The following is a 13,492-nucleotide window of genomic DNA, read 5'->3' as shown; positions in this document are numbered from 1 at the left end:
CTCATGGGGTGATTACAACATCTAAATGGAACGCCATATATAAAGGACCAGGCATAGAGCCTGGCCAACAGTAAGTGCTCAATAAAGGTTCATCATTATTATCCTTACTGTTGGGTTAATTGGCGTTTTATACTTAAGCTCATTGGAACTCAGAGGAGAGAGCACCAGGAGGTGGAGTAATCCAAGATGATTTTACCAGCTCACATGTCCTAACCATTTTCTATGCACCATGTATTAACTGAATTAAACCTCAGGATCATTCTATGATATGGGTACTATGATTACCCCCATTTTATCCTCATAAGGAAACTGAGGCATGAGAAGTTGAGTAACTTGCTTGAGATTACTTAGCCAATAAGTAGAGGAGCCAGGATTCAAACCAGGACAATCTGGCTTGTCTATTTCTTAACTTGTAGGCACATAGCTAATCTTGAGAAAGCTGGAGACTGAGCTGGGCCTTGCAGGACAAACCACAAGACGAAGGCACCTATGGTGGGAAGAATAACCAAGAACTTTCCCCTTCACGCCCTTCCCAACAGCCAACCCAGGGAGGACTGTTTCTAAAGCCCCTGACCCTCCTTCAGAGTCTCTTACACCCCACCTCCCTCACCCAGCCTCCTCCATCAGCCCTCCCTTCTTCTCTCAGTTCTCCACTTTTCCACATCTAAGTATTTCCTCTTGGCCTCTCTTCCTTCCCTTACCAACCCAAACGATCAATGCTGCCTGGGCGTTCCCAGAGGGGGCGATGTTGGAGTCGGGCTTTGAAGGATCCATAGGAGTTTACCAAGAGAAAGGTGGAGGAGCAAATTTTCTTATTTGAACCCTCAGTATCCTCAGAATCTCTATGCCTGTTTCCCCACCTGTAAATCTGAGAAGAATACGAGTACTTACTATCTGTCAGGGCTTTTGTAAAGATTAAATGTATTAGTCTGCTCAGGCAGCCATAATCAAATACTACAGACTGGGTTTACTGGCTTAAACAAGAGACATTTATTTTCTCACAGTTCCGAAGGCTGGAAGCCTGAGATCGAGCTGCCAACATAGTGGATTTCTAGTGAGAGCTCTCTTCCTGGCTTACAGACACCTGCTTTCTTGCTGTGTCCTCACATAGGCCTTTCCTCTGTGCTCACAAAGAGAGAGAGCATGCACACAAGCTCTTTGTGTCTCTTCGTACAATCCTATCCGTGTTGATTGGGGCCCCACCCTTACAACCTCACTTAACCTAAATGACTTCCTCAGAGGCCCGATCTCCAAATGCAGTTACTTTGGGGGTTAGGGCTTCAATATATGAATGGCAAGAGGGAGGCAGACAATTCAATCCATAGCATTAAATATGCTAATATATGCCAAATTATTTTATTTAATAAACACTTATATACTTACCATGTTCCGGGCACTGTTCTAAATGCCACACATATTAAAACGTGCTTAAGACATACCTGCCACATGGTAAGTGGCCATTCATGTGTTTTGTGGTTGCTATTACTGTTACTATGCTGTGCACCTGCTGTGTGTCAGTCATTGTGTTGGATATTTTGATCTGCCTGCTCTCTGGACCCCCACAAACTTCTGCAGGGGTCCTCACTGTGCCCATTATACAAAGGAAGAAGCCAAGGCTCAGGGGGCAGAATGGCTTGCCCAGGACAAGCCAGGAAGAACTCACTGAGGCAGGTGGAGAACCCACATCTGTCCGTGACCTTTCTTACACTGCCATGGCCGGTAAGAGTCTTGCAGCAGTTCCAGCGAGCTATGATAGAGATCTAGACTTGACCAAAACTGTGAAAATGGAAATGACCAAATCCAACGTCCTTCAAAGTCAGAGAAGTAATCCCCAACCAGCCCACCTCCCGGGACTGATGTGAACAGTGAGCGAGGCCGAGGAGTCCCTGGACCATGCTCCGTGAGCCACGAGCCACTGGGGAAGAGTCACTTCTGTTACTTTCTCTGGCAAAAGACAAACATCACTGGCGCCACATCACTCATCACAATTTCATGTGAATTCTTTCATCAGAGCCATTCATGAGATTCGGTTTTTGTAAAAGGGAGGGGGCAGGGCCCATGAAGGTGCCGGCCATCTGGACGCCGACAACTCAAAGCCGAGGAAAATAACACGTTGCAGGAGTTCAAGGCAAAGACAGAGTCAGGGGCAGGGAACTGGGCTTCGAGTCAGGTACCCCAGCTCTGCATTCACTCGGGGTGCAACCCCTGGCGAGTCCCCATGCCCCTCAGGAGTCAATTTTCTCTATTTTTTAATATTTTAATATGAAGAATTTAAAATTTAATGAATCCCCTATGTGCCCATAACTCAGCTCCTGCAATTATCCAGTCCCACGTTATCCTTCTGTTCGCCCACCCACTCCTCCCCGTATTATTTGTAAGCTAAGCCCAAAATGCTATCTCTTTATCTGCAAATATTTCAGTTTGTATAAAGGACTTTTTTTAAAAACCATAACTTCATCACATCTAAGAAACATTGACGATGATTCCTTTATAAGAAATATTCACTCAACATTCAAATTTCTACTTGTCTCATAATTAGTTTTTTTTTTTTTAATTTGTATGAATCAGGATCCATATCAAGTTCCATATTGGTTTAACATGCCTTTTAAGCTTATCTATAAATTACCTCTCCATCTCTTTTTTTTTCCCCTTTTTTCCAGTTTATGAATTAAAGAAGCTGGGCCATTTGTCCTATAGATGTATCCCACAGTGTGGATTTTGCTCACAGGGTCAATGTCTTTATCTATAAAATGGGGATAATCATTCTCTCCAAGAATTAAATGAAATGATGCCTGTGACTGGGCACTGACAACGGGAAGACATCCCATAAACGTTATGTGTTAAAATAGCGTTTGAGCCTTTTCACATTCTATTGCTGTTTTTCTGATGATATAGCTGAGGTTCGGAGAAGCTTAGCAACCTGCCCATACCCAAGCCGCTGGCTAAAATCGGAGGAAATGGCAGAGTGAAACTGAAAGAACTTTGAATTCAGGCAGAGACCCAGGGCTGAATCCCACTGCCCCTTTAATGGCCTCATATTTCTGCTCTTTGAGCTTCAGTTTCTTTCTTTGCAAAAACCGGATAGGAGGCCAGAACTGCATGAGGCTAAAATGAGAGACCCGTGCGAGAAGAGCTTCTGTTGAGGTGCCTGGCAGTCGGGGCCTCACCCCATTGCTGTTGCTGTCTGCTCTCCGGCCCTGACTCCTCAGCTCCCACGTCAGGCCCAGCCTCCTTCCTCCCCGAGTGTGGATGAGGCTCACAGCTCTGGTGGCGATCAACCTGGTCCCTCGGTCTGCCCTGGGCCACCCTCAGGCCGGCAGAGACCAGGTGGGCGGCTCTCAGAGGCTGAGCACACTCTGTTTTAGGGCAGCATGGGCAGGCAGCTGTGACCTCTTGGGCTATGGGAAACAATCGGCTATTCTTCCTCCTTCCTCCTCTGTTTTGCTGCTCATCCCTTGGGCCCAGAGGCCCAGAAGGAAATGTTCCAACTCCCGGCAGCGCCCAGCCCATCTGTGCAGCCCAAATGTACGGTTCCCAGCCATCAGCCTCGGCTTTAACAAGCCTAAGCCTAAGTCACAGTTCACACCAGAGCTGACACCAGTATTTTGATTTCTACCCAGGCTCAGTGTCATTTACTCATCCAATAGGCAGTATGCTGGGACTTGCAAATAATAACAATAATAACAACAATAATAGCCCACACTTATATAGCCCCCGCTTTATACTAGGCATGGTTCTAAGCACTGTGCATGTGAGGCAGGTACTATTATTGTCTCCATTTCACAGTTAGGAAACTGAACACTGAAAGTTTGAATAACTCATCCAAGCTCACGCAGCCCATCAGTGGCGGAGCTGGGATTTGAATAAAGGTTTGCCTGTGAAAAGATGGACACTACAAAGGGAGGGATTTAAGTCCAGCTCTTAGGTGCTACATATGCCAAGCTTCATGCTAGTCGCCTCAATAGATCATCTCATTTAATCCTCTGAACGGCCTCTAAATATTGACCTTATTGTCCATATTTGCATGTGAGGAAACAGACTCAGAGAGGTAGAACATTGTGCCCAAGTGCACACAGCTGGATCCACTTAACTCCAAGGTCACCCTCTTTCTACTCTTCCAAGCTGAGAATAACATACAGATGCACATTACTAGAATCCAGATGAGAAGGTGATGGGGGCCCTCCAGGAATGAGAACTGCAGGCCATAGGAACTGAAAGGAGGGTGGAATTATCTTCCTAACATTTCCCGAAGGAGCCCTGTGGTGAGCTGGGCCTCGAATGATGGCAAACCCACCCCTCATGTCATAGCAGGCTTCTATCTGGGGCCCCCGTCCTCTGTTAGAACCTCAAGGTGGCAAGGCTGCCCCTTCGTCCGTTTTTAGCCGTACAGACAAGAGGGTGTCAGGGGACAAGTTGTCTGAAGTCCCACAGTGAGACTCCAGGCCTCAGGGCTCCATCCCTGAACTGTCTGGCAGTGAGGGGGATGCTTGGGGTGGAGGGCTTGGAAGTGGTGGCTGAGGATGAAAGACACCCCACCCCCCAAGACTAGTTTATGACATAGTTATGAGACTCTGATTATGGTCTATCTCCCCAATAAACTGTAAGTGCTCTGAGGGCAGGAGCTGGTCTGTCCTGGTGACCTCTCATCATCCTGTTCCAAGTGCAGGGCCCGGCACAGGGTAGGCACTCAAGAAACTTTAGTGAAGGGAGGGACGAAAGGAGGGAGGGAAGGATAGGGTCTTGTACCAAATCCAAGGGCCTCAAACTCCAACCCACCCCAGAACCATCAGGACCTTATGTATCACATTTTAAGAGGAATACATTTCTGGAGGAAATATCTGTGGGACGTGGAAAGGTCTCCCTTGGAAGAGGGAAGTTTGTGACCATGACATTCATGTTTAGGGGCTAGCCATGGCAAGGAGACAGAGAAGGTGTACCCCCAAGAAGAATGGGGACTGGAAAAGGGAAACACTGAAGAGGCAGATTGGCTGAAAAAAAGGCCTTCTCGTCAGGTAGAATGACCCACTGGTCCCCAAGACACATAAAGCCCTTGTCCAAGAGGTGTGCAAGCAGGGCAGGGACATCTCCTGCTGAGGCCCTAAAGAAGGGACTTTACACCAAGGGGCCCAGGGCCAGCTCAGAAGTCCTCTCAGCTCTCTGTCCCCGTGGTCCCAGGAGTGGTTCCAGGCCGTGCAGTTTCTCCTGTTCTGGGTTCTATTCTGCCCCAATGCCATCGTCAAAGACCCTGCGAGCTGACGCCGGCTGCACCAGGCCCCGTGCCGAATGCTCCTCCTCACATAACCCTTGCACATTCATTCCATCTAAGCGATGGAGTTCACTGTTATCCCATTTTACAGGCACGAAAGTTGAGGCTCAGAGAGGCCAAGTAGCTTCTCCAGAGTCGGAACCAGGAAATGTCACCTGGGCTTGAAACCAGGCCTACCAGATCTCAAAGCCATCCTGCCTTGCCAGTCTGATTCCAACATCTTGTGGCCCCCAGGTTCACTCTGCATGGCCTGAAACCACAGCTCTTCCCCTGTGGACCACAGGGTGCCAAAACCACCACAGCCCGGCCCCGACTCAACCACAGCCCCCACCCCAGCTTCACCACAGTCAGCTCCGCGGTTTTCCGAACGCTCTCAACCAACAGCAGCTTTCACCATAATTCCCACAAGGGGTTGCTGGTCAATTCTCCGCACTTGGTTCTCCATTCTTTTTAAAGTGGAAGGTGGCTGAGGTCCAAGGGGGGCCCCTCCCCCAATGGCCTCCACGTTTATCTCACACTCTGGCCACACACTACATCGTTTCAGCTTAATTTTATTTCCTCTTATAAATGGGCACAGCACGGGAAGTGTTAAAAAACAAACAAACAAAAAACAAAACAAACAAAAAAACCCAAACAGTTCCTTCACAAGGCTGGGACAGGTGAGCACCCGCAGCGGGGCAGGCACCCTCGTCTTTTTCCAGTCTTTTTCCTCCACTTTTTTCTTATTCAAAGTTTTGGCCATGAACTCAGGACAGGTGTGGTTAATAAACAGGTTATGGGGAGAGAGGACAGGGAAGGCCTGGGACAGGGAAGGACAAACTCCCGCTGGCCCCAGGACAGGTTCTTGGAGGGCTCTGTACAGGAGAAAGGACACACAGGAGGGTCACTGTCTTCAGGGGGCTCTCTGGAGCCGCGCTGCCTACGAAAAATATTTACATGCATTCACCACGCTGGGGCCGGGTGCACTGAGCTGCCAGGTGGGCACCTGGGGGACACTGGGGCCATCAGCCCTTAGCCAATGACTCTGGGGCCCAGTCTCAGCGTCTGTAAATCTGTACAGTTTGTGGGCTCCTATTTACAGGCAGGAGGCCTGGGGAAGCAAGTCCAGGGTGGTGGCTGTCAGGAGAAGACAGTCAGAAAGCCGAGGAGGCAGCAGCCACTCTTGCCCCGAGAAACAGAGATGGATTTGCTCCCTGTGCCCAGGGGCCCAGCTAGAGGCCTGGACAGATGACTCTGCCAACCCCAGCAGCGGGGAAGGGGTCCAGCCTGAGCACTCAAGCCAATGCCCACAAACCTGGTTACCGCCCATCCACCTCCAGTGACCAAGGGGACCAGCCTTTCAGGAGGCGCTCCCTGTGGCCCGCTAGGGAAACAGAGCCTGGCACTAGAAATCAAACTGGGGGTGGGCATAACTCCCAACTCCCTAGGCCCCAGCCTGCCTTGTGCTCCCTGACAGCCAGGGTCCCAGAGAGGTTCTCAAGCCACACACGTCCCCTCTCCTTTGGCATTGGCCATGCGTCCAGAAAATGCCAGGGCCCACAGGATACCCTCCCCAGGAGCACTGGGGTGTCTGTGACCTATCTGGGTGGGCCCTGCATGCATCAGACCGGGTGGGTGAGGCCCTACACCCACATTGCACCTAGGAGAGCTCCAGCTCATCCTTTGAACAAACCTCTTTCTCTTGGATTGCCTTGCCCAGTTTGGGCTGGCTGCAGTGGATTTGGGCTGGTCAGACTGAGTTAAACCTCATGAGGATAAAGCCTGGACATTTGTCTCAGGTTCAGGTCTCCACGACAAGGTCCTCAGCCTCTTTTCTCAAACGCTAAAGACACAGAGAGGAGGCCCGTACCAGGAGGCAAAGCCCCAAGCCGCAAGTTAGAAGCCAGCCCTCAGATGTGAAGAGGCCTGCTGGGGCCAGACTGGACCCACGCAGGACAGTCCAAGCCCACTGCAGCCAGCCTAAACCCAAGCCACGCATCCCGTGCTGGACCTCGCTCCCACCACCGGCTTCCTACTCTGGTCCCAGCATCCCTGGGCTTCCTGGGGGGTCCAGGTCCTCTCTACTCCATGCTCCCTGGTTTCTCAGCCTTGGCCTGCCCAGGCCTTCTCACCAGAGCTGTTGCCAGGAGACAGGAGCCCACCAGAGAGCAGGGGAGAGGGAGGCTGGGACTTCGGTGCCTGCGCCCCCATCCTCCACCTTCTGCTCCAGGGATGACTGAGGCCAGGCCACCTTCAACAGATTGTGGGCACAGGGTGCCTCCCCCCATCCCTCACCCCCTCCAAGGCTGGGACCAGCTGGGTTCCTCACAATCATCCAGGCCCTGCTAAGAGGGGCTTTGGGGTCTGAAATATGGAGCCTCAGCCTGGAAGGAGGGTGGCGGGACAGACAGGCTGTGGAAGCCCCCCAGGAACCTCACCTTTACCGCCTCAGGCGCCCCCACCCCTCATCCAGCAGGAGTCCGTGGCCCGTGTATCTTAAAAAAGGAACAGAAATAAAATCTGGGTTCCCGACTTGAACCTGGGTTGGGGGTGAGAGGTCGGGGTGTGAGCACCAGTCGACTACCACTTGGAACGCATCTCCTGGCTCCACGAGCCCCCGCCGAGCATGCCCTCCCCAAAGGAGATGTGTGACCCCACATTTAAAATACCCACGGAAGTGGCCCCACTTGCAAGAGTAAAGAAGGGGGAGGCAGGCTGGGCCTGTGACACCCCCACCCCCCCTGCTCTCAGCCCTTGGCCTGGGGCTTCGCAGCTGGATGGTGCTTCCAGCCGTGGGTCCATCCAGCTGCAGTCAGGAGAAATGCCAGATTGTTTGGCCAAGTAAGGGAACGGTGTCCACGAGAAAGGCCCGAGGAGGACCCTAGGGTGGGGCTGAGGGTAGAGGGTGCAGAGGGCCCGGACGGCAGGGCCCACCCTCACAGGCACTTTGGAGACTTGTGTCCTGGGAGGCAGAGTCAGCCCCTAGCTCAGAGCAGGAGGGGGATGCAGGAGAACCAGAAGCTAGCTCACATGCTCCCTCCCCACCTGGGCCTTTGGTCCTGGGAGACTCAGACCCCTCCCCAGCCCAAGGCCAAATTCCCAGAACTACCAGCCTTCCTCAGCAAGGCTCCCAGCTAGTGAGCGACTGGCCCCAAACCAACCCTTTTGCAAGCTAGAGGGGAGGAAGCAGGCAGGAGTGGGGCCAGGCTGGCTGGTGTGCAATGCCCTGCAGGGGCTTGTGGCAATGTCCCCCACCCCACATCGCACTTTATTCAAGGAAAGGCAAAGTGCCCACCTGTCTCCCTCCAGTGTTAGAGCTGGGTTATGTGGGGTGAGACTGTGCATCTACACGGGATTGTGTCTGACACGCCAGGGTCGATGGCATTGTGGTTGGTGTGGGTGCTGTGGTGAGGACTGAGTGTAACAGGGCAACTCAGGGGACCCAATATGGGCTGATGGTCTGGCTTGATCCCACCTTCCCCAGTGAGTCTGAAAGCTGGAGACAACGTGTACGGTGCCACAGTGTGTGTTTATGTGGAAGGGGGAGGGACAGAGAGGGAAGCAGGCCACACCGTCACCCCTGGGCAACGATGACGTGTGTCTTGCATTGTCATAAGCATTTGGGGGTGCATGAGAAATGCATGAGAACAAACATCTTTGGAAGAATGTGTGTCTATGACATGTTCAGATTGGTGGCGTGGTCAGGATTGCGTATGACTTTGTCATTGCGTGCTTCTGTCTCCGGGTGTGACAATATGTGTGACTTGTGGACGATGATATCTGTGCAGTCCACCTGCAAAAGGGCTGAGCGGCCCAGCCCTCCTCACCAGTGGCTGCCAGGACACTCTCAGGAAGCCAATTCCTCAGGAACAGACGGCAAAAAAGGTAAAAACCTTCGGTGCATGTGCGGTGGGCGGGGATGAGGGGAGAGTGACCCCACAACCCTGGAGAAGCCAGAACAAAACAGGCTGGCAACAAAGGACACACTCTCACCCAGGCAAAGAGGAGGCCTGGGACAGGAGCGAAGGGTGGCAGTGTCTTGATGATCTCAAGGGCTGAGCTTCTAGATGCTTGTCCTAGAGACCAGCCAGAGTGCCTCTCGGCCCCAACAGGAGAGCTCGGCCAGCCCTGCGGGGCCAAGTTGGGGTGCAAGCCTATCTCAAGCCTCGCCCCTTCTTGCACCAGCCGATCAGGAGCTTCCTTCCTCCTGTCCATCTGACATGAGGTCCTAAAGCCCTGGGCTGGTGGGGGAGACAAGAGATGAACTCGTAAGGGCACAGTCTAGGGCAGATGGCAGAGCCCCTTGTCCCTCAGGGAAGATCTGTGCGAGGCTGGCAGTCTGAGCAGACCTGGGGAGGGCAGGCAGAGATGAGCTGGGGCTCCCTCCCAGGCCCAGTCTCAGGCCAGGGCTGGTGGGATGGGCTGGGTACTGGGCAGAGGGGCGGCGCTGAGGCTCTGGGGAGGCACTGTGGCTCCGCTAGGCTCCGCTAGGCGTAGAACTCCTCCTGCTTGTCAGGCTTCTGGTACGTGACGCTTGCCTGCTTGGGCTCCTCCAGCGTGTAGCTGCCCTCGTCCTTCTTCTTCATGCGGTAGATGAGCAGGGTGACCAGGAAGGCAGCGAAGAGGGCGCCTACCACCCCGCCCACAATCACGGCTGTGGAGGAAGAGGGCAGAGGTCACAGCCCAGAGGTGGCAGGAGGGGGAGAGCGGGGAAGTAGAGCCTGAGAAGAGGATGCAGGGCCCTAGGTAGGTGGAGACTCAAATCCGAGACTGGAATTGGAGTCAATTCTAATACTACCAACACTGGATGCCATTCACAGCCCTCACTGCGGCCTGGTGGTCAGTTCCAGTCGCCTAACACACTGACGCACCAAAGCCTCACATCCCTCGAGGGCCGTGCTACAGTCCCCATCCAATGTACAGTGCCATTAGTCTGAAGATGCTCCAGTATTTTACACACCATTAGGAAAGAAAAACTCCACCGACTAAACTATGGCCCGTCCCAACTACAGAGGAGTTGATATATGAACAGGCATGCGCTAAGAACTGGTTAAGTACAAAGTGATTACCCCTGTTCTAGAGATGAGGAAAGGGGAGTCTGAGGCGGTGAAGGACCTGCCCAAGGCCACGGTGCTCCTACGTAGGGAGCAGGGTTTGGACCTCAAATCCAGATCCTTCAGGAGAGGTGGCCAGGGCAGGTCTTCCGTAGCTGGGGTCAAGGGTAGGGGTAGGTCAGGCCAAAAACTGGGATTAGAGATTAAGGTCCAGAGGGTAAGGTCCAGGAGGGGTCAACCAGTATGGCCCAGGGAAGCAAGGGTCGAGGGCAGAATCTGAGGAGGATGTCAGGGGGCGCTGAGGAAAGTGCTAAAGGTAGGATGAAGTCAAGGTCGAACCCTGGGATGGGAGAAGGTCGGAGGAGAAGCCAGAGGGTGGGTCCTGGGGGTCGAATTCCCCAGCCTTCCCCTCCTAGGAAACTCACACCCAGCCTGCCCCACCCTGGGCTACTCCCAGGCCAAGCTCACCTACGAGCACCTCCTTCCGCTCCAGAATGCTCTTCTGTGGCAGCTGAGCTGCCGAGCTGCCCGAGTCGATGGCATTGTCCAGGAGGCCGGGGCCTGGGCGGGCACCCTTGGGCAGTGTCTCGGGTGGAGGCGACGGCTTGGCCACAGCCCCACCCACGGCCACCACCTCATTGGCTGTGTCTGGCTGCGTGGTCTCTTCCTCTGGCAGCTCAAAGTCCCCACTGGGCCCTCCGCTCACTGGCACCTCTGGCTCATCCTGGATCGTCGTCAGCAAGGACTCTGGAGTTGGGGTCTGTAGGGAGGGTGGCATGAGCCCAGGAGCCAGGCCCCAGTACCCTGGTCACGGGACAGCCACACACATACACACATGCGTACACACACACACACCACTACTCCAGTGGGCTACCACTTACCAAGCATTCACTATATGCCAGGCACTGTGCTAAGCACACATTATGGGCATTTTGCCCTTACATCTCCACGAAGGAGGTATTATTACGCCCAACAGGAAATAGGCTCAGAGAGGTTAAGTGACTTGCCCAAGGGCACACAGCTAGTAAGTGGTAGAAGCTAAACTAAAATCCAGATCTATCCAATTCTGGCATCTGTGTTTCTAACCATATACTACGCTGCCTCTATTCTCACTTGGCCACATCCTGTCCCCATCCATCTCCGTCACTTCCCCCTCCAGCTGCCTTGGGGTACGCTTGTCAAGTTTCAGTTAGGGGACCACTGGGTGCAGCTGTTATGTACTTGGTCCCCAGTCTACATGCCTAGAGCAGACGTGAGTCTCAGCCTGGGGGTCAGTCCAAGGGCCCAACCACAGAGTATGACACCCCACAAGGGCAAGTGTCCAGGGGACCAGACCAGTGGCCAGGAATCTCGATGGCTCCCACCACATGGCGCAGGACCAGAAATGAGGTCAGGGCAGGGATGTAGAAGGTGGACATGGAGAGGGTGGGCCTGGTGTCCGGGCCAAGAGTCTGTGTGCAGAGGCTGCACCTGTGACCTGGTCTCCATGCTCCGTCACTGTCTTCCCTTCCTGCTTGGCCAAGCAGCTCTGAAACACCAGGCTGCCCTGCTGCTCAGAGGAGCTGAGGGCAGGGCCTGGGTCCTGCTAGGGCTGACTGGGGAGTGAAAGGGGCTGACGCTGACCTGAAGGCAGCTCCGCAGCCTGCAGGCCCTCCTCTGTGAGGCTGGCTGCAAAGGGCTTTAGTAGCACAATCAGTGTCACCACAGCCCCCCGCTGCCTGGCGTACCCAGCAGGGACCAGGCAACTTCTTCCATCTCCTTGGCCCCGTCCACCCCTGGCATCCTGACATCTTGATCCTCTTCCCTTCGGTCTCCTATCCGCCACCCATAATACCCTCCACGCGCACGCCCCGGCCTCTGGAGCCAAGCGCCAAGTTCAAACCCTCACTGCCGTCGCCGGCTGTAAAACCAGCCTCACCTGGAAAAGGAGGATGACTTCAGTGCCATCTCAGGTGGAGGGTGTGAGGAGAGAGGAGATGGCACAGGTAAAGTGCATCGCACTGAGCCGGCCACCCAGGCGGCACTCCACAAACGGAAGCTACAAGTATCCCTCTCAAACCGCCCACTTAGTCACCCTCAGACTAATAATAGTGACGATCATGACGACAATAACAATACCAAAACTTTTCGTTTTTTTACTACTGCCAGGCACTGTCCTAAACACTTTGGATATATCAGGAAACTTAATTCTCTCAATGCTATGATTTGCGTTCTGATTTTCTCCTTTTCACAGATAAAGAAACAGAGGTATAGGAGTTATAGAAAGGACTGGTGACTTCTTGAAGTCACATGGCTAAAAAGTAGCAGTGGAAGAATTCCAACCCAGGCTGCCCAGCTCCTACGTCTGTGCTGTTAACCAGAACACACGGGCCCCTGACCCCTCCCCCACCAACACGCACATCACCCAATTCCTTTCCAACATCCCAAGACTCAGCCTTGTCCCTCTTCCATTCCCACCCATCTCAACCTCTGACCGCCGTGTTCATGCTGCGATTCTCACCCAGCCTTGGCCCTCTGGCCACATGCCCCTCTTGCCCCCGCCATCCCTGTCTGGCGCATCTCCAGAACTGCCCAGTCCTCACCCCTGCCCAGCTCCATTCTCCCCGCACCCAGACCCTAACCCACCCACTCTGATCTCACTTCCTGTCCTCTCTCAGCCCTCTCACCTGAGCCACCACAGTCGGTCCAGAAGCAGTGGTCCCCAGGGGCAGGGTGCTCTTCTCAGGGATGTCAGGCTCCTGGGTAGTAGCTGGCCTGGGAAGGGCCCTTGGCCTGGAGGTAGCTGTACTGACCAGCCTGGGTGTGGGGGCCTCTGTGTCCAAGACAGCCACCGTGGTGGGAGGTGAGGGCACCGCTGGGGTGGTGGCCTGGGCTGTGGCTGCCGTGGTCAGTGGAAGAGGCAGAAGCCTCTGTATGCCGGTGGTCCTTATGACAGAGGTGGTAGCTGTGGAAGCGATCCTGGGAGTGGCGGTGGCCACTGTGGCAGGCACCATGGCCACAGTGGGGGACCCTATGGTTGTGGCAGCAGTGGTAGCCGTGGCAGTGGAGATGGTGGTGGCTCTCTGGTTGGGCTCTTCCGGGGCCTCTGTCGCCACTGGGAGGCTAGTGGCTGGCTCTGGGGTGGGGCGCTCAGAGGGGAGCTCTTCCAATGGGGTGTCCACAGGCTGGCTCCATGGTGGGGGCAGCACGGCAG

General features: G+C 54.0%; 1 protein-coding gene across 1 annotated transcript in view; it reads right to left on the bottom strand.

Moving 5' to 3' along the window:
- Nucleotides 1–5,801: 5,801 nt before the first annotated feature.
- The window catches only part of SDC3 (syndecan 3), a 12,573-nt gene continuing 4,882 nt past the window's right edge, over nt 5,802–13,492 (bottom strand). The window contains exons 3-5 of the mRNA XM_025041391.1: nt 12,966–13,492; nt 10,768–11,059; nt 5,802–9,899 (exon numbers count right to left, since the gene is read on the bottom strand). The exon at nt 12,966–13,492 is cut by the window's right edge and continues 93 nt beyond it. Of these exons, the coding sequence (XP_024897159.1) occupies nt 9,733–9,899; nt 10,768–11,059; nt 12,966–13,492 (986 nt within the window). The 3' untranslated portion in view covers nt 5,802–9,732. The remainder of the gene's footprint in view (nt 9,900–10,767; nt 11,060–12,965) is intronic.

The sequence above is a fragment of the Pteropus alecto genome, unplaced genomic scaffold, assembly GCF_000325575.1.
Source record: "Pteropus alecto unplaced genomic scaffold, ASM32557v1 scaffold39, whole genome shotgun sequence".
Taxonomy (NCBI): Eukaryota; Metazoa; Chordata; class Mammalia; order Chiroptera; family Pteropodidae; genus Pteropus; species Pteropus alecto.
This window is presented reverse-complemented; position numbering and strand designations above follow the sequence as displayed.